Below are 19,247 nucleotides of genomic sequence, written 5' to 3' on the forward strand. Positions count from 1 at the left end.
AGGTGCTTTCTGGGAGACACTCTCTCCTGGTGGAGTCTGTCACTGCCCATACGCTCCCGAGGGCTGAGGGGCTCTCGGGGCGAAGCGCACAGTCAGGGGAGAGGTGCTAACTGGGACTCGACAGCTCCGAGCTGCTGGCCGGCATGAGCGAGTGTGTGTGCGTGCATGCGTGCGTGTGCCCACGAGTGTGTGGATATCTGAGTGTGGGGGGTGGGGTTTGAGAGCACGTGCAGGACCCACCATCCCCTGAGTTTACAACACTGTACTCACACCTCCAGCAGCCATGAGGGTCCGTCGGATCCTTTGTGCAAACGAGGCATCTGGAACCCGGGAGCTCGACTGATTCTTCGCAATGACGTAGTGGCAGAGCCAGGACTCGAACACCGGCCTCTCCTACGGAGCCCAGGCTTCCTCTGGAAGCCGGGGGCTGGGCCTGGGAGGGTGGTGCCGGCTCTCCCCACGCAGCCCCCAGCCCACCGTGCCGGGAGGAAGCCTTGGCTTCCCCGGTCCCCTCCGACCCTTCCTTAGGACAATCCAAGTGTTTTGGTGAGTTTGAGACTGTTTACCTCTCTGATTTAAGAGCTTCAAAAGGTCAGAAATTCAAGGGCAACTGCAGAAGAGAAGAGTTCAAGCCACTGGCTCTGTCCCCTGTCAGTCAGGCCCCTCCACTCCGTCCCTCCACGGCAGAGACTGCGGCGCTCGTCAGAGCCCGTTAGGATCACATCATTAGGAACGGGCGCAAATACGGGCTCGTCCGACAGGGTGAGTTTATCGACTCAGACTGCTGCACTTATTATATTAATGAGAAAGAATTGGAACTTGGGAAAAGGCTGCTCACTAGGCCAGGCTCTTCCCGAGGCCTCCGAGCAGCAGCCCGGCTGAGTGATGGATGGAAGGAGCCCTCCTGGGGGCCGCGTGTCCATGTCCAGGAGTCACCCCCCATCCCCCCCGAGCTGAGAGGCTGCGGGGAGCACGGCCAGGCCCGGCTCCCAGGACCTGCTCTCAGAACCGAGGGCTGGGCTCCACCACAGGCACAGCCCAGAGCTGTAACCTGGGACGCAATCCCCCAGACGCAGGGGAAAGGCCCCCTCTCCACTGTGAGGGTCTGCAAACAGCCAACTGAGCCTTCTACACACACTTGGTCAGGCCAGAGATTGAACTAATTGCCACTGCGTTGTGGCTCCGTGAGGATGCGGGGTCCGGGCTCCTTCGCCCTCCATGTGTGGCTGTGAATTATGTATCCACCGCACCTGCGCACCTACTATGCAGGGATGCTGGTGGGGGGTGCAGCCACGTTGCCCTGGCAACCACCTCCTCTCCCCCAGTAAGGCTTATGCAAATCCCATCCCCTCCTGCCTCTCCCCTCCCAGTCCCCTTCCCGCCCCTGTATTTGCTAACACGAGGCTGGCATGAAAGGGCATTAGTCATGCCATGGCCGGGCTGACAGGTGCGGTACCCAGCGGTGGCAGAGCGGCTGCCTCAGTGTCAGGAGTAGGAGCCGTAATTAGAGCGTGGAGCAGAATGAGCGTCAGACGAATTACCAGACAGCAGATCATCTTTGTCAGCAAGGATTGCATACATAAAAATTAAGTGACAGTACACGCCGGCGTAATGAAAGAAAAATGAAAGATTTGCCTATACACAGCTCACAAGCTACAAGCAAGTGTCTCGCTCCGAGCCACGGCAGCAGCTGCAAGACAAATGGTAGGGCTGGGAGCGCAGGCCCCGCTTGTTCGGGAGCAGTGACAGGGCGGCCCCAGGCTGGGCCCAGGGCTGGGCAGTGCCCGGCCTCACCCTGCCTCTCGGGGCTGGGGAACAGGTCCGATGGGGGAAGCCCCATCCGGTGCAGTAGTCAGAGTGCGTAGGCTTCCCCAGGCTGTCAAACCCTGGCCTGACCACAGGGCATAGCTTCCTTCCTTCTCCCTTCCCCGAGCCAACCGCCCTGGGCCTGGGATAGGGGCTAAGGACTAGATAATGCAGCCTTCCCTGCTTTGAGGAGGCCTGCAGACTGGTGGGGGGACAGGGACAGTCAGTCCCGCGGTGGACTGGTAAAGGGGTGGGTAGAACCGTACAGGCAAGGTGTTGGGCTCCCCATCTCTAAAGTGCCCTGCCAGACCGGGACCCGCCCAAGGGCCTGGGGCTGCATCTCCCCCTCCCAGGGCTGTCCTTTACTTCAGTTTTCTTGGGTCCAAAGAGGTGACTCAGTGAAAAAGACAAGGTTTAAAAGATGTTGAGAAAACATTCTGCTTTTTAAAAAGTCATCCCAACAAGATTTCTGATCTCCATTTGACAGACGAGGACGCTGAGGCCCAGAGGGAGGGGTACCACATCCCCGTAAGTCACCTGGCTAGCAGGGACGAGAGGCCCTTGGGGTGTCATCTCTCCTCCGGGCAGAGCCACAGCGTGCTGAGAGGTGGGCTTGGGTCCTAATGAGCTTGAGCTCACTGGATGCCCAGACATTTGGGGGTGAGGAGCCCACCCACCCTCCCAGTGGGGGCTGCCTGGGACTCTGGGGGCTTGTTCTGGGAAGGAGGAGGGAACGTCCCATCCTTGCCACGCTGGCAACTCCTCGGAGCCTGCCCGTGCTCGGCCCCTGGTGGGCCCTGGGGAGCATCTGCTGAGTGGGCACGTGGTCCTCACATTTAGGCGCCCCAGGGGATCCCATCAGTGGGGCACAGAGCGCCGTGCAGACGCCTTCCCCGGACCTACACCTCCCATCCCTGTGGCCCAGGTCACTGGGGAACCAATGGCCCAGAAAACCTGCTTTAGGAGGTGGATCCAGGTTCTGAGCGCTGACCTGGCAGGAGGCAGGGTCCCAGGAGGTTGCGCGTGGCTGGCGAGAGGCACCTGGCTTGTCTGCCACACCCCTGGCATTTTCAGGGCACAGACTCTTCCTAGATGAGCTGACGCCAGGGAGGGAAAGAAAGTCTCCAGGGGCCCGCAGAGGACGAATGGAGCCTGGCTGGGAGACAGACTACAGCTCAGCTGTGCGTTCACTTGTCCACTTAGCAGGGCACGGGCCAGGCCCCAGGCCGCTCCCCAGGAAGGCCCCTGTGCCCCTTAACAGAGGAAAAAGCCCCAGGTGCCACGAGGGGAACACCTTCACCGTGTGATGCCCCGCAGGGTGCTCTAGCCAGAGCCGTGAGGGACCATCCAAGACGCCCCCTCACCTCTGGAGAGACCCCGACACATGGATAGTGGGGTCCTGCCCAGAACTGCAGCATTGTAGCATTGTGTGACCCGATGGGCGGCTCTGCTGGAGACCCTCGGTGTGGGAACTAGATGTAGCAGACGTTTGTACGGATGTAACAATCCAGAACTAGTCCACGCTGAGGAAAGTGCAGTGTTTCCTCCCGGGCGGGGCTCCCCCCATCCCAGGGCCGCGGGCTGCCCAGCGTAGGGCTGGCTGGTGGTTTGAGGGGGACCTACTGACGTGTTGTGACACAGGCGAACCTGGTGGGGGGGGTGTGTATGCGCGTGCGTGCGTGCATGTGTGTGTGTGTGTGTGTGTGTGTGTGTACCCGCCCAGAGGGCCAGAGTGGGGGCCTCAAGGACAGTCCGGAGAGGCCTTGCCTGCCAAGCCGAGGACCTGGCCTTTTCCCCGTGGGGGCTGAGCAGCCAGTCTGGTGTGGGGGGCAGAGGAAGGGGTGGGGAGAACAGGACAGGGAGGCTAAGCCAGTGCATGGTCCAGGCCAGTGAGGTGGGGGCAGCCCCTGGGGGCAGAGAGGAGGGGAGCCCCCACAGGATGGGGGCCCTGGTGGGGTGGTAGGGGTGGGGGGTTTCCTAGGTCGGATCACAGACAAAAACGCAGATCCCAGGGCCCAGCTCAGAGGAAGCCGCTCAGGTTCCAGAATCTGGTCTTCGCTCCCTCCCTCGTTGTCCCCCTGCTCCCTTTGCCACCCTCAGTCCCCCTGTCCGCAGCTCACCTCACCCTCCGGGGCTCTGCGGGGCCTTCCCAGAGCCCTTCCCCTAGCACGTGTGGGTCAGTTGCACTGTCCCTGTTTTCCACGGAGGGAAACCAAGGCTCCAAAGGGTAAAGAGGAGGACCCTGGAGGACCCTGGAGTGCAACCCGTCTGTGGCCCCAAAGGGCAAACTGAGGCTGGGGAGAGAAGTGCGTGCAGCCCCTCGTCCGCGCACTGGCCTGTGCGGCTCGGGTTGCACCGAGGGTCCCAGCGTCCAGGCCACCTGCAGCGGGGGGTGTCGGGCGGGGACCCCACGTTTCTCCAGCCGTTTTCAAGACCGCCATGCAGGGAAGAAGTGCGGCCCACAGACGCCAGCCTCTCCTTCATGTGAAATCTCTGCCTTTTTCATATCTAATGAACACGTTTCAAACACGGCGAGCATCTCCAGACGCAGCAAAGTTTGTTTTGACAGGAGTGGCTCGTCTCCCGGATGCGGCCTCTTTAATCAGCTTCCGCTTTGAGGTCCCACGTCCTCCTCTGATATCCACCCAGTTTGAAATCCGGGAGTTCTAGGCAAAGACGGCGCTGGGGCGCTGGCGCTGGGAAGGTCGGGGTTTGCTAGGCTCCTGTTTCATATGCCAGCCCCGTCCCCCGCTGCGGGGAGCGATGGTGGGGGCCGGCCAGGAGCTGGCGGGTCCAAGGAGAAGGAGAAGGGGCCTGGACAGTCTGAGCCCCTACGGACTCTGTGCGGCTGCTTGGCCGGGGCCCCTGGGGCAGGACTAGGGCCCGAGCGGGGTGAGGCCTTAAGGGGGCTCCTCCTCTTGTCAACTTCTCCCACTCTTCCCCAGAATCACGGCTCCCCTGGGGTTTGCGGCTACATCCTCGGGGCCCTGTTGCAAGCTTGGAACTTCTTTGAAGTGTCTCATTTTATCTTGAAAACTCGTGCAAGTTGTGCGTCGTGCTTCGTAATGTTTGAGTGTCTGATGGGCTCGAAAACGGGTTTTACAGACTGAGTCCAAGGAACAGCGGGCAAAACACCAAGCACCCCAACTTTAAGGCTTGCAGATGGGGTCCGGGGGCCTGGAGAATCTGCCTAGGGATGAGGACATGAGGACCCAGTGCCCGGCAGGGATAGGCCAGTGAACGCTCAGTGAACGCTTCGCACGTGCATTTGTTCCCCAGGTGTCTGAGCATCTGAAAGCAGGTCGGGGGTTGGGGGAGGCTGTGCGCGGCTCCGCAGACTGTGACGGGCGTCAGCATCTCCCGGGAGCTCACGAGAGAGGCAGTGTCTGAGTGCCAGCTCAGGAGATGCTCAGCCTACAGGTCTGGGGTTGGGCCAGCTTCCAGATTATCAATAGTCTCCCCCAAGGGATTCAGCCGCAGCTCCCGGTAAGCCCAGCCGTTCTCTGTGTCCTTCTGGACACTTCCGGGGGCTGGCAACTCACCCCTTCCTGATGGGCCCTCTCCTGGGAGGGCCGAGCACAACATCAAGTCTCAGTCAACATTGGATGCAGAAGGACGGATAAACAGATGGACAGGTGGACAGATGGACAGACTGATGGGTTCATAGATAAGCAAACGATAGGTAGGTGATGATGGGTGGGTGGGTGGATGGACGGACAAACAGATGGATGGACAGACAGACAAGTGGATAGAGAGAGATTGATGGACAGGTGATAGAAGGATGGTGGGACACATGGATAGAAGGGTGGATAGATGGCCGCCTGCAGCCCTGACATCTTGGGAGAAGGTCCATATCACCTTTGGGGGTTTGCCTTCCCCTTGCACTGTGGAAACGGGGGTAAAAGCAGAAAGTGCTATGGAGAGGTTGAAGATTGGGGGGAGCATGGAGGAGAAGGGGTTGTAGTACTCTCTTTCCCCACGTTCCCCAAGGCTTTCCCCACACGCAGGCCTGAGGAAGGATCTGGAGCCCCAGCAGAGGAAGAAAGTGGTGACGGAAGAGAGGGATAAACCAGATTTTCAGGTCTCACTGAGCAGCCGGCTCTCCCTGGCTGGGGTGGGGCAGGGGAGGGAAGTGGGGCTACAGCTGAACCTCTCTGGACCACAGAGAGCCCCGGAAGCAAGGGGACCAGCAGGTGCAAAGACACGGAGGCAAACTGAAGAACAGGAGGGGTTGGGCCAGGGTAGCTGTGTGTGGGACTCAAGCAGAGACCCGACACTGGCTGTTTTCTCTAAAGTGGGCCTGGGCCCTCCACAGGCCATCTGTCCCCGAGTTCCTCCTCGAGAAGCCCAGGTGGGTCTCAGATGGGCAGAGGACAAGACTGAGGGTGGCGAGAGGCGTCAGGGTCAGGCTGTGCTCCTGGTTCCGAGAGGCTGGGCCAGGGGTAGGAATGCACGGTAGCCAGTGGGGGACACTGCTGTCCCTCGCTGGGGATGGGACCTCTGACCTCCATTCACAGCATCCTGGGTTCCAGAGTCACGTACACTGGGGTCCAGAGCCGCTGACTGAGAGCTGTTTGGATCCCATGCTGTGGTTTCCGAGTAACAAGTCATTCATTTCATACTTGCCCATTCATTTCGCTCCCTCGTGACCAGAATATACAAGGGGCTGCTACTTGAAGGTGCAGTTTGTTTACAAAACCCCCCAAGGATTCATATGTTCACTGACAGCTCTTTCTACTGAACAGCAGTTAGCCCGCTGATAGGATGACACATCTTTCCAACATGTATTTAAGTGATGGCTGCTGTCCTTATTGGGGATTATTACCACCCAAGGGTGGTTGGTGTCCACACAGAGCAACAATCAGGGAGACCCTCTGGGATAGTACATTAAGTAGACGGTGTGTTAGGCTGCAAGAAAATGGTATTAGCAGTGATATGATGCAGACAGATTCATAGCTCAGTGAGGAGGTGCTTAGAAGGTGCCCCCTGTGACCCGGTCCTGGGCAGGGCACTGGGACCCTTTGGGAAACAATGTCCTGCCCTAGGGAGCTCAAGCCCAGAGCAGGACTTCCCTCCTCCATTCACAGCCTCTACAAGTTCGCCATAACCACTCCTCACCTGTCTCCAATGAGATGAGACACACAGGAAGATAATAAAATTTTCAAAGAGCTAAACCTTTCAGTGGCAAGGACTGTCCCTAAGTTTGAGCTTATGAGTTTTTCCACTTATTCTGGTGTTCCGCTATCTTTTTTTAAAATAATAGTGACACCATCAAATGGTAGTTGGGGCTTTGTATTTTTAAAACACCCTTACCTGGCAGAACCAAAGTTGCCCCGAGACTTCTTTGGCCCACAGATTTCTGAAGCCTGGACCCCTGCCTTGGGGTGTTTGTTCTCCCTCAGGTCTCGTGAGTTGCATGGTGCAGGACTTCCCTCCTTCCTAGGTCAGAAGCCATGTCTCGGGCCCAGCCTCTGCCGAGCTGGACTCCGGCTCCTGACTTTAGCTGGACCAACAGCAGCAACCATCACGTTTGTGTGGGACCTGCAAGCCTGTGAAAATGCTCTGTGTAGCAGCCTTCAAGGTCTGATTTCGAAGTATCCAGAACAATCGTCCTCCAATCAGACCACAGATCTGGTTATAAACCCAGACTCTGAGCCCCTCCTCAGCCCGGCCAAAGCAGCCCCTCTGCTGCAGTGTGCATGCCTCTGGTGACAGCGAGCTCACCCCCTCTCAGGAAATCCTCTTCTCTCTGTATGGTTCCAGATCACCGCAGGTGTGCCCCTCTGCTTTTTAACGGAGATGTGACATCCCTACATGTCCCATTCTTGATAAAAATGCGATCAGGTAGTGTGTGCTCTTCTGGGCCTGGCTTTCACTCAGACTCCAGTCTGTGACTTCGATCCCTTTGGGGACGCGTAACTGAGGATCGTTCTTGTTTGTTGCTGCATACTATTCCATTGTGTGAGTAGGCCTCACTATCAATTTATCCATTCTTCTGTTGACTGGAGTTTGTTTCCAGTTTCTGTCTATTAGGAGTAAAGCCACTTTGCACATTCTTGGTCATGTCTCTTGATGGACAGAAGCAACTCGTTTTTCTTGGCCATTTCCCTGGGTGCAGACTTGCCAGGTTATGGTGTCGGTGTTATTTTCAGCTGTGATAGCTGCTGGGGTAGATGGTCCTCCAAGGTAGAGGTACCATCTTTTGTCCCTATCAGCAACACGCGAGGGTTCCAATTTCTCCACACATCACTAAGCTTGATTTATAGCAGACTTTTTAACTTTAACTATTCAGGTGGGCGGTGGTAACTGATGAGGCTTTTAATTTGCATTGCCCTGATGACTAATGAGAAGAAGGTCATTTCATGTGCTTCCCAGCCACTTGGGGTATCCTCTTTTGTGAAGTGCTGTTAAGTCTCCTGTAAATTTGAGGGGGGTGGTGGTGGTTTGTCTTTTACTTAGTGATTTATAGAAGTTTTAAAATATATTCTGCATACAGGGTCACTGTTGGGTATATGTATCCTGACTGTTTTCTCCCAGCCTGTGGCTTGCTTCTCAATTCTCTGAACGGTCTTGTGGGGGAACTGAAGTTCCTAATTTTAATGAAGTCCCCATTTATCAGTCTTTTCGTTTATGGTCACTATCTTTTCTGTCCTTGGTTTGATATAAGAAGTCTTGGCCAACCCCAAGTCTGGACCTGCCGATCGGTGGCAGCCAAGAGCTCACTCTCTAGAGCCCAGAGATCTGGGTTTGAACCTCAGTCCTGCCACTTTCCTGAGCTTCCATTTCCCCGTCTGTAAAGTGGGTGTGCCTCACTGTAGGACTGTTGGGAACAAGAATGTGTGAACACATGTGATGCGCTCTGGTCAGCGTTAACGGGTTGGTTTTTCCCCCACTGTGGAGATCCTTACTGGGGCTCTTCCAGGAGTCAGGCACTCACCTGAAAGGACAGTTGACCAATCATGTCCCAGAGCCGGATCCCGCATCCCAGTCCCCTGGACGCTTCCCAGCCCCCAGACTGAGTGTCAGGTCTCCAGCAGCTTTTCGTGCCCTACCCAGCATGGAAGCCAGTCTGGCCCAGCCCTCTCGTCTGACTGAGGCGGGGACAGGAGGAGAGGGAGCCCGAGGCCCAGTCTCCCCAACGCCCAAGACTCCCTCGCCCCTCACATCCTTCCCTGCACAGAGAGGAAGCGCCCACCCACTCCCGTCCTGTATTTCAGTGGGGACGCCTTACTACATGTCACCGGAGAGGATCCACGAGAACGGCTACAACTTCAAGTCCGACATCTGGTCTCTGGGCTGCCTGCTGTATGAGGTGAGTGTCTCTGGGCTTTGGGTGAGACGTGTGTGGCAGGGTCCCGGCCCGGGCAGGGCTCACCCCACCAGCTCCAGGTGGGACCACAGGGATGGGTGATGTCCATTCTCCTCTGGCATGGGCTCCATCTGGGTCCTGGCCTTCACCCCACTCGGCCCAACGTCTGCCACGTCAGGCTGGAGGAACTTGTTAGAGGCATGGCTGGTGGCAGACCGGGGGCGATGTCACCCTTGGGCAGCTGCAATGAGAAACAGGGTCCCGTGTCTGCCTGGGTGACAGAGGGGGCACAGGCTGCCCCAGTTTCCCTGGTAACCAGGATGCACTCATCCACTGTCGGTCATTCACCCGTGCATCAGGCCTCACACAGGGCCCTGGGGACAGAACGGGTCAGCTCTGACCCGTGCTCCCAACACGCTCCTAACAGAGGGTGGCCACGCTCTCCCAGGCTCAGCAACACGGGCCTCACTAAAGACCACTGTCCCCTCCCCTGAGCCGTGAAATGGAGCCACCACATGGCCATTTCCAGATCTGGTGGCCAGTCTGGATGGGGGGACAGGAATATTTCTGAGTCTTGGCAGGCTCAGACAGGAGATGACATGAACACGTTGTGACCAGCCACCCCAGAGGTCTGGGAGCACAGGCCATCCCGAAGCCATGATGCTGTTGCAAGCCCCCAGGGGAGGGAGGGAGGCCTGAGCCCTCCAGTACCTCCAAGTAGGCGGCCACAGACTCCAGCGTCCTGGGCTGGACCACCTAGGGCTGGGCAGCTCTGGGATTCTGTCCACTTGCTGAGCCCGCCTCCCCATCTGTAAAATGGGCCTGGTCCCCATCCCGCACCGCCCCCATCCGGATAAATGAAAGAACAGACTGGACAGGCTTTGAAAAATCCTCCAAGGAGCACAGTTTGCTTTCAAAATTGGAACCTTGATAGTTTGTCTGCTTTCCCTGGAGCAAATTTGAGCATGTGTGGGGTCTGGCTCGGAGTGGATAAGCTAAAGAGGCTTGTTGTCAAGCTGACGTGGCCTGTGACTGCCAGGCCAGTGACGCTCAAGATAGTGCCGAGGGGGCCCCCGGGGGTGTTTGAGGGTCACAGAGACTGGCTTTTTTGCTTCCTTGGGACTGTGGACTCTGGGCCTGGAGCACATGGAACGCAATGATCTGAAGGAATAAGCTGCCCACTGCTGGTCCGCGTAGGGTGTGCAGTGGCTCCTGTGGCCGGGGTCTTTGGCAGTCGGCCCACCTGTCCCTGCGTTACTGAGTGAGACTCTGAGGTCAGAACGGGTCCCTTCCCAAGGTTTAAAGTTCGCGACGTCTCTGTTTTAAGAGCACACGTTTCATTTATAAAGAACTGGCCCAGAGGTTACAGAGGAAGCAGGTGGCATCTGTGCCTGGGACCCTCTGCCCCTGGAGGTCAGCAGCGTGTCATCTTGACCCTCACTGTCATCTTGAAGTGACTCAGTCCCTGACTGAGATGGGGCACAGACCTGCTTTCTGGGACCCCGCAGGGCATCTGCTGTGGGAGGAATTCTTTGAATGGCCCCCGAACAGGAGCAGCCAGGCTGAGGCGGTGCCCGGCTGGTGGCCGCAGTGGGTCGGGGCATTCGGGGCGGTTTCTGGCCCTTGGGTGGAAGAGGGCTGAGTTGCGTTTCCTTCCCCCATCTCGGTCTCTGTGCACAGCCCGGCTGGTGTGGGGCTCGGGGGTCTGCAGTGGCTGTGGGTAGGCGGTGAGCTAAGGAAGGACAGCGGGTGCGGGAAAGAATCAGGAGGGAAATCAGCATCTTTGGCAACAAGAGAAAAGAGATGAAAGTCAGCACAGTCGTCAGCAAGGATGACAGGAAAGAAACGAGTGTAGCCGGTGTCCCACGTGCCTGCATGTCCCTAACAGCCCCAGAGGGCTGCTTTGATTTGGTTTTGCTGAGGAGGAATTAAAACCAGGTGGGCAAACCTTCAGCGTCACACAGAACCTCTGGTCCCAGGGTCTGTCACCCAAGATGAATCACGAGTTCGGGGTCTGTCCAGCCGTCTGTCCAAGTCCAGGTGAACACTGTGGCCACCGGGCCTGCGAAGGCCAGTGACAAGGCCAAGCCCAGATCATAGGCCAGCCCAGCCCTCCCCAGGCTCCGTGCACCAGCGTCAGCAGCCCTGCCCCCCTGCCCGGGCCTGGGGTCTGAGGAGGGGCTTCCATCCCCCACCGCCTGGGCGTCGTCCACAGCGTCAGTCCGCAGGGTTAGGACCTGCTGCTGGGGGCTCCCCAGGACCAAGCAGATGCCCTCAGTGTGGCAGGGCTCCAGGGTATGCGAGTGCGAATGCCAGTGTGCGCGTGTGTGTGGGTGTGCAGGCAGCTGACTAGTGGCGGTAATTCAGGCGAGCGCGTGCGGGGCCCTGGCATGGGCCTCCTTGGGTCGGAGGGACCTGAGTTCAAAGCTCTGCTCTTCTCGCTTCCTAGAGGCCCTGGGGGGGGCCAGTCAGCATCTCTCTCCGGGATCGTCCCTGGCCGCAGTGCGCTCGGAGGGAGGCTGGCTCAGAGGAGGCCCCCGGCAGTGGCAGGCAGGGGTCCACGACTCACCCTCGCTGACCCCACACCAGCCAAGTGGCCGGCACCTGCCCCCTGCCTCTGGCGGCAAGGACCCCGCACCCGGCCACCTTCCCCTTTCTGCTCTGGCCAGCGGGAACCTGAAGTGCAGCTTGGCCTCTGCTTCCGTGGAGGACTCGGCTCTGTCCTCCAGGCCTCACGGGTCTTGTCCCCGGGCCGGGGGTGGGTTGGTTCCTCTCATTTTTTCCGTTCTGGGTTTGGGATTTCCGGAAGCTGCTTCCTGCCTTGGGGATGCCTGAGGGTCTCTGACATAAACAGACACTCGGGTGAGCAGGGTGTGAGACCTGGCTGTGACGGGCAGCGGTGGCCTTCTCCCGGCAGCCAGGGGACGGCAGCTGGCTCCCCGTGCTCATGCCAGGCCTTCGGCACAGAGCCGCTCACTCCCCACGCAGGCCCCGCCTGAGCCTGGGGTCCCGGGAGGCGGTCCTCGGCGTCTCGTCTCCTCTGCGGCCCCTGAACAACGTCTGACCAGGCTCCCCAGCACCAGGCCCTGGTCCAGCCGAGCTCATTAATTTGTTGGCAGCGTGTGGGGCCCCGCGGCTCGCAGCCGGGGAGGGACGTCTGGGCAGTGGGAAGTCAGGGAAATCCGTCAAACCCTTTGGGCCTGGTCGTCCTCAGGGGCAGGGGGCCCAGAGCTCCACCCGAGGGCCCGGGGCCTCCCACAGAAGAGGGTTCGCGTGGCCCCGGGAGGATGTCAGGCCCCAGGGGCTCTGCCCCAGGCTGTCACCCCTCTCCCCGCTCCTGAGCCCTGCGGGGAGCGGATGTTTCCCCGGCAGACGGAGGGAGATGCATCTGGGCCCAGGGCTTGGTAATTGGGAGGAAGCCTCCCGCAGACACGGCTGGCGCTCCCGCTCCCCAGCCTGTGGCGTGTTCCAGGGGCACCAGCCTGCAGAGCCGTGGCGGGGACTCCCCACCCGCACACCCCCTCCAGGCCACGTCTGCAGATTCAGCGTGGCCCAGGGGGAGGCCACCTGAGCCAGAGTGACCTGAAGGGACAGAGCATAGCCCTGGCCTTCCCCGACCCCAGCCTGGGCCGGGAGTCTTGGGAGCCCCCTGTGTTGGGTTTCTCCAGCTGCTGTAACAGATCACCACAAAGCTGATGGCTTCATACAACTTATAAAATTACTCATTTGCTGTTCTGAGGGCCCGAAGTCCAAAAGCCACTTCAGTGGACAAAAGGCGAGGTACTGGCGGGGCCAGTTCCTTCCACAGATTCTACGGAGAATCCGCTTCCTTGTCTCTTCCGTGGAAAATGGAGAGATTTACCTGCACTCCTTGGCTCGTGACCTCCTCTCTGTCCCCCTCTGGCAACTCACCTTCTCATCCTCCCCCTTACAAGGACACTTGTGATTACATGTAAGGCCCACCTGGAGCACCCAGATCCTTCCCACCCGGGGTCCTGAATGGATCACACCTGCTGAATCCCTTTTGCCATCGAAGGTAACAGGTTCACAGGCGTCCGGGATGAAGATGCAGACATCCCTGCGGGCCTTTGTTCAGCCCACTGTACCCCCTGTCGCCTGGGCAGCCAGGTGTCCTCTGAGGACCCCCTGAGCTCCCCTGAAGGTTCTGAGGTTGACCCCAGGCTGGTGAGGAGCTGTCACGGAGCACTTCGCCTGGCTCGTCCTCCCCCGGCGTGGGGGCCTGCTGGGACCCGTCTCAAAGAGGTCAGCCTGAGGAGGGACAGGCCGACGGCTCAGCAGCGGGGAGCGGCACTGCCCTAGACTTTGGGGCGGATCACGAGAGTCCCACGAGGCTCCGCAGCGCGCATGTACACGCGAGCTCGGCTCTGGGCACGGAGCTGACGGAATTGGCTGGGCCAGCGCCGGCCCCAGAACCTTCGGCAGGGGACCTTCTCACGGCGGCCTCCGCGGACTGAGAGCCGGCAAGAAAGCTGCAGGGGAGCCAGACTGAGGACCAGCGGCCCCTGGGACAGAGCCCCGTTTGGAACTCTCGCTGGACCCAGAGAAGAGTCTGGGTGTCCTTTGGCTCGCGAGGGACCAGGGCTGTGGACCACGGGGTGATCGGCGTCTGTCGTTCCTGGATGTGTTCGGGAAATACTAGGTGACAAGATGGGTGTCCTGGCAGGGCGGGAGTCCAAGGCATTTGCTGTCATCTCTGAAGTCAGAGTCCCCTTCTCCCTCTGACATCTCAGATCACACACCAGTGCGTCTGAGCCCCGCTGGCAGGGGGCGAGCGGCCACGCTCTCCCACGTGCCTGGCTGTGTGTCATCCCGATCACGCCAGAGAGGACAAGTTGTGCATCTGAGGAGCAGCGCTGAGACCCACGGCTCTCGGGGCTCTGACGCGGCCACCAGGATCAGCCCGAACGGCGGGTCCACCGCCACGTCCACCAGGCGGCGAGGGGGTGAGGGTGGGGGTGTCCTGGTCACCAGTGCCAGGATCTCCTCATTCCGGATAATCGTTCTAATCCCAGCACCTCGAGCAGGCCCAGAGGTTCCTTCACAGCCCGGCGCCCTGATCCGGGTGGAAGGCGCGTAGCCGGCAGCGGGCGCAGCGCTGCTGTCACTAAACGCTGCCTTCGTGGATGGAGAAGCCTCCCGCGGTAGAGCCCTCTGCTGACCCCGTTCAGGACGGTGTGGGAGCGTCCCACAAGGGAGGAGGAGCGCTCTGAAGGGGCTTGCATCCCCCCTAATTTCTGGGGCCCTTTGGGGATCCTCACCAGCCAGGTCTGTGCACATCCCAACGGCTTGTTGAAAGGATTAGCCAGTCTCCCTCCCAGGTCCCACACACGGGAAACCAGGGCCTGTGTTAGCGCACCAGCATTTTTAAATGTTCTTTCTACTCTGAACAGAAACACTTTCCAGGAAAATCCATCTTAATCATCCAGCCACAACTCGGAGGGCACCCAGCTCACCCCAAGTGACCGCCCTCAAGCCTCAGCTGCTCTCTACCGTGGCAACAGATGTCCTTTTGAAACTGCCCAATTAGCCCTTCGCACCAAGGCTCTCATTTCAGCTGCTGGAACCGCATCACCCGAGCGGTGCCATTTTGCACACTCGGCAGTAGGCCGGGCTCCCTGTCAGGCTGGCGGGGCCCGCAGTGGGCTGGGCCACCACATGCCCTTCCCGGCCCAGGGGTCCCTCGCTGCAGCTTACCTGCAAGAGGGGATTCCACAGCTCTCCTCCAGGGGCTGAGAGCCCCTGGTCACGGGCGGAGAGGTGAGGCTGGCCCCCAACGCCCCTCCGAAATCACTCGGCATGGCCCTGGCACCTGGGCCCACAGGTGCTTCCCCACAGGTGCAGACCCCTGGGCCTGGGTCAGAGGAAACCACAAAGTCTCCAGGCCGCACCGTGCTGCCTCCTCAGAGGCCTTTTGTAAACCCAAGAACGTCGCCTGGGCTCGGAAGCCTCCTGGGCCCTCTTGAAGGAGGCCAGACCTGCCCATGGGGATGAGCAGAGGATGGGGTCAGACCGGACACTAAAGCTCGTTGGGCACCTGCACACCCAACACCCACAGCCTTCTCCCCGCCCTGCGCTAGGGCTCGCTGGCCCGCCCTCGGGGCCTGAGGCCCAGTGAGGATCCCTCAGGGGGCCGGGGAGCCCCTGGCCGAGGAGTCTGCACAGAGTGGCCTTGGCAGCCTGGCTCCCCAGCGGACAGGCAGGCACCAGGCAGGCACAAAGACCCGACGGCACTTCATTAGCAGGAGGCGTTGGGCGTCTCCTGTGGCAGGCAGCAGTGAGCCGGAGTGACGAGCAGCACTTGAATCCCATTACGGGTTCGTCAGCGGGGGGGGGGGGCCGCCGGGCACTGTGCCTGGCGCAGCTGCCCTGAGCTCCCGCGAAGCCGGGGTAGTGCCGTGAGGGTGGGGAATCTGGATACCCTCCAGAAAGGGGAAGCCTGATAGCTCCCCGACTGGGGGAGACCCCACTGGGCCACCATCACAGTCCTCTCGCTTCCCAGTGCCCCAGGGTGGAGCCGGTGTCCCCGGCCTCATCAGGCTGGGAACACCTGTGCCGGCTGGGCCTGCCCAGAGCCCTGCAGGTGGAGCCTTTCCCATTTTGCAGACTAAGAAACAGGAGGCCAGACACCTGGCAAGAGTGAAGAGCTGGGACTCAGGCAGGCTGCGGCCAGCTGCGGAGCCAGGCACTTGCTGCCCCTGCACCCCAGAGCTTCTGCGATGCATGGGGTCCCAGGCCCCCGCATCCGGGGCTGCCGGCTTCTGTAGAGAGCACCAGCCACTGCCCCGAACTCCAGGCCCTCAGGCTAGTGAAAACACCAGAATGAAAACCAAAAATGAAAGGCCTCACCTCCCCTTCCCCACCCCCAAAATGCTAGTCCTTGGGTAATTTCCTCAGTGCGTTACTTAGACATCCTCCCATGGGTGTCTTCGGAATGGAACAATGCACCAGAGAGAGCCTGCTGGGCACAGGCACGAATCCCAGTGAGCAGGGCCTGTTTCCCCATCTGCCGTGTGCATGCGACCAGAATCAGTCCTGGAGAGCTGCGGCGTGAGGCGGGCCGTGTGACTGCACGCGGCTGGCCCTCCATATTCAGCTCCCCCTTCCTTGTTGCCTTTAAAGTTTTACCACTGAAGCCTCGTGCCACTGAATTTGCTTGCATGACAAGGTTCAGTTCAGTTCAAACTGCTACTGTGTTGCATCCCAGCTCCCTCGGGGTTTTAAGAGATCCTTCTGGACATTCTCCATCAGGACCAGAGGAGGACGGCACCCCAATCTGGAGTGGTCCCTTTTGCCCCTGGACCTCAAGGCTGCAAACTCACTTTTCTTATCCCCCCTTCCCCCCACAGATGGCAGCTCTCCAGAGCCCCTTCTATGGAGATAAAATGAACCTCTTCTCCCTCTGCCAGAAGATCGAGCAGTGTGACTACCCGCCTCTCCCTGGAGAACATTACTCGGAGAAGGTGAGTTTGCCGCCACCAGGTCTGGGAAGCTTTACGGCTAGCAGTGGCTTGAGAGGAGAGCCATTTCCAAAATGCCATGGCTGTGGGTGTGAACTTGGGTTCTCTTAACTGGGTGAAAAGGGAAGATTTCTGGGAAAGTGACGCAGGGGCGGGGGTATGGGGGAAAAGTAGATGAATTTTACTAAAGAGGTTTCATGGACACCAGTGTGGGCCCCCACAGCAGTACGTGGCCCAGAAACCAGCAGGAGCTGGCCGGGGAGGCCCCATTGGCACACTTCTGCCCATTTGGCTCCCAAGCCGGTGCTTGAGTACGAGGCTGGCCGCTGCAGGTCCCAGAGACAGGCTCTGTGCCGTGTGGGACAACAGGAACCAGATGCGGAGGCAGGAGGTGGCAGGACCTTGGATGCCCCATCCCCCGCGCTGGCTGCCACTCCGTTCCCATGACAGGAAACCAGGGCAAACAGACTGGTCTTCTTGGGCTCTTACGTGCAGCGTTTTACTCTGGGTGCGAGGGCTCTGGACACAGACAGTTCTGGCATTGGGTCTGTGCCAGGTCCCAGCTGCGTGTGCATATCCCCTCCCTCAGTGCCATCTTCTGGAAAACAGGGCTAATGTTTCACCCCTGTAAATAGGATGTGCAGATGAAACGACAGGTTTACAACACAGCGTGGCTAAGGGTGTGGCCCCTCTTCCCTGTTCCTGGACGAGTCATTGAACTCTCCGGAGCCTCGGTCTCCTCGTCTGTAACACGGGGATAATCCTAGAGGCGGCCTCCCGGGGTCAGTGTAAGGATTCGGTAATGCATGTGATGTGCTCAGCTTAGCACCAGGCTCACATTGACCCCAGTGCCACCAAAAGGAGCCACCAGCTTAACAAAGGGCCTGGCTCTGGGTAAATGCTGTGCCAACTCTCCATGCTCCTTCTGTCCGGGGCTGCACTAGCGGGTGTTGGGGGGACTCCGGGACCTCCCTGGGCCCACCCTGAGGACCACAGGCTGTTGTGGCAGGACAGCAGCTCACATTTATGACTTACCGTGGGGTCCTCCCCCACCTCCTATTTTACCGAGGAAACTGAGACACGGACAGATTAACGTAACTTGCCCAAGGTCACGTAACTCACAAGTGGTGAAGGCAATCTCCCAGAGATCCTGCACGCAGCCACTGTGCAGTCCTGTTTCTTGATGCCACGCCTATTCGGGAGCCAGTGGTCCCACTGGGCTGAGGTGCCACCTGTGCAGCTTGCTGCCATCCCAATCCTGGAGGTTCAGAAGGCTCTGGAAGGAACAGCCCTCATGCACCAAGGGCTTGGGCTGCAGAGACCAGGTGTCCCAGCATGCCCTCACGCTGTGTCCAGGCAGGCCAACCAGAAGGGTCATCAGCCACCCATCTTGGCAGCCTGCACACTTAACACCACGCTCACTGGCATCACGGACTCCCAGAGGACGAGGGTCAGGGTGGGGAGGACGCACTCCTGGAGAGTTGTCTGGTGCCCTCTCTGTTGCGGCTCTAGCCTCAGTGGCTTGACAGAGTTCTTTCGAGTCTCCCTGAAGGAAGTACTTAAGTCCTGGACTGAGAGTTGGCAGGAAAGGTCCAGTTAAGAGATTTCCTAACCAAGTTCATAGTTGCATTTGGTTTTTCTTTCCTCACCTTTTAAAATTTGAAAATCTGTGTTATTTAGAAGAAGCTTAGACTTGGACCTTGGAGCAAATCGAAACTTCTCTGTGGCCCTTTCCCACCTGTAAATGGGAACCATAATCTCTGCCTTGTAGACAGAAGTTGAAATGAAATAAAACCGCATAAAGCCCTCCGCCCCCTTCTCCCAAGTCAGTCACTCCCACTCTGTGGCCTCGCACACCCCAGAGCATCCGGCTTTCACCAGTTCCGTTCAGCATTTCTAGGCCGGGTGTTAGGAAGCGAGAGGGGCTTCTCTGCACTGCAGTTGCTCAGCACACCTCACTTTTGAAGTTCACGTCACCTCTTAGGGGTATAAGACACATTATTGTTGTTTCTCAGGTTTTCAAACAGGCTCTCACTGCCAACTGCGTAGTCTCCTCGCTGCGTAATTGGGAGTCACGATGACTTTACCTTCCTCCGTTTTTCTTGGGTACATGAACTTGTCAGGGGCCACTACTGCTGCCTTCCCTTGAATACTGTGAGATTCCACAAGATTCCTAAATGGACTGTCTCGTCACACGCAACCTCCGACTCCAGGAGTGCTCAGGCCGCCCACGGGCGCAGCCGCAGCTTTCGGGCCAGGGGTTTCCCGGTGTTCATGAAGCAGCAGAACCCCAAAAAGGCAGCACGAGGGTTGCAGGGAAGCTCACAGTGCCCGACCCGGGGAAAGCTCGTTTGCAGCCTGAAACATCTCGGGTGTGAAACATGGGAGCGCGTCCAGTAGCCCCAGGGCCCCCGCCTGACCCCTCCAGCCTCCGCAGACTCCCTGAGCACAGCCACCAAGTCCACAGGAGCCCTCTTATTCAGGACCAGCCCAGCCCTCTCTCTGCTGCAGCCCCCCAAACCCCGCAGGGCCAGCCGGCCACTCCAGCACCAGGTATTTAAATGAAAAAATTGCAGTGAGCCCAGTGATGCAAGTTAAGATGTAGGCTTTTTAAGGTCATTATTTTAATTACCATTAAAATAATTGGCACTCTG

The 19,247-nt window shown here is 59.0% G+C and overlaps 1 protein-coding gene across 3 annotated transcripts in view; it reads left to right on the forward strand.

Moving 5' to 3' along the window:
* The window catches only part of NEK6 (NIMA related kinase 6), an 81,024-nt gene that overhangs the window by 59,651 nt on the left and 2,126 nt on the right, over positions 1-19,247 (forward strand). For all 3 annotated transcript variants that reach the window (XM_032865827.1, XM_032865825.1, XM_032865824.1), the window contains 2 exons: positions 9,024-9,118; positions 16,483-16,596. In XM_032865827.1, coding sequence (XP_032721718.1) covers positions 9,024-9,118; positions 16,483-16,596 — 209 coding nt within the window. The remainder of the gene's footprint in view (positions 1-9,023; positions 9,119-16,482; positions 16,597-19,247) is intronic.

Source organism: Lontra canadensis, unplaced genomic scaffold, assembly GCF_010015895.1.
Source record: "Lontra canadensis isolate GAN:19392208 unplaced genomic scaffold, GSC_riverotter_1.0 scaffold30, whole genome shotgun sequence".
In the NCBI taxonomy this organism is placed as follows: Eukaryota; Metazoa; Chordata; class Mammalia; order Carnivora; family Mustelidae; genus Lontra; species Lontra canadensis.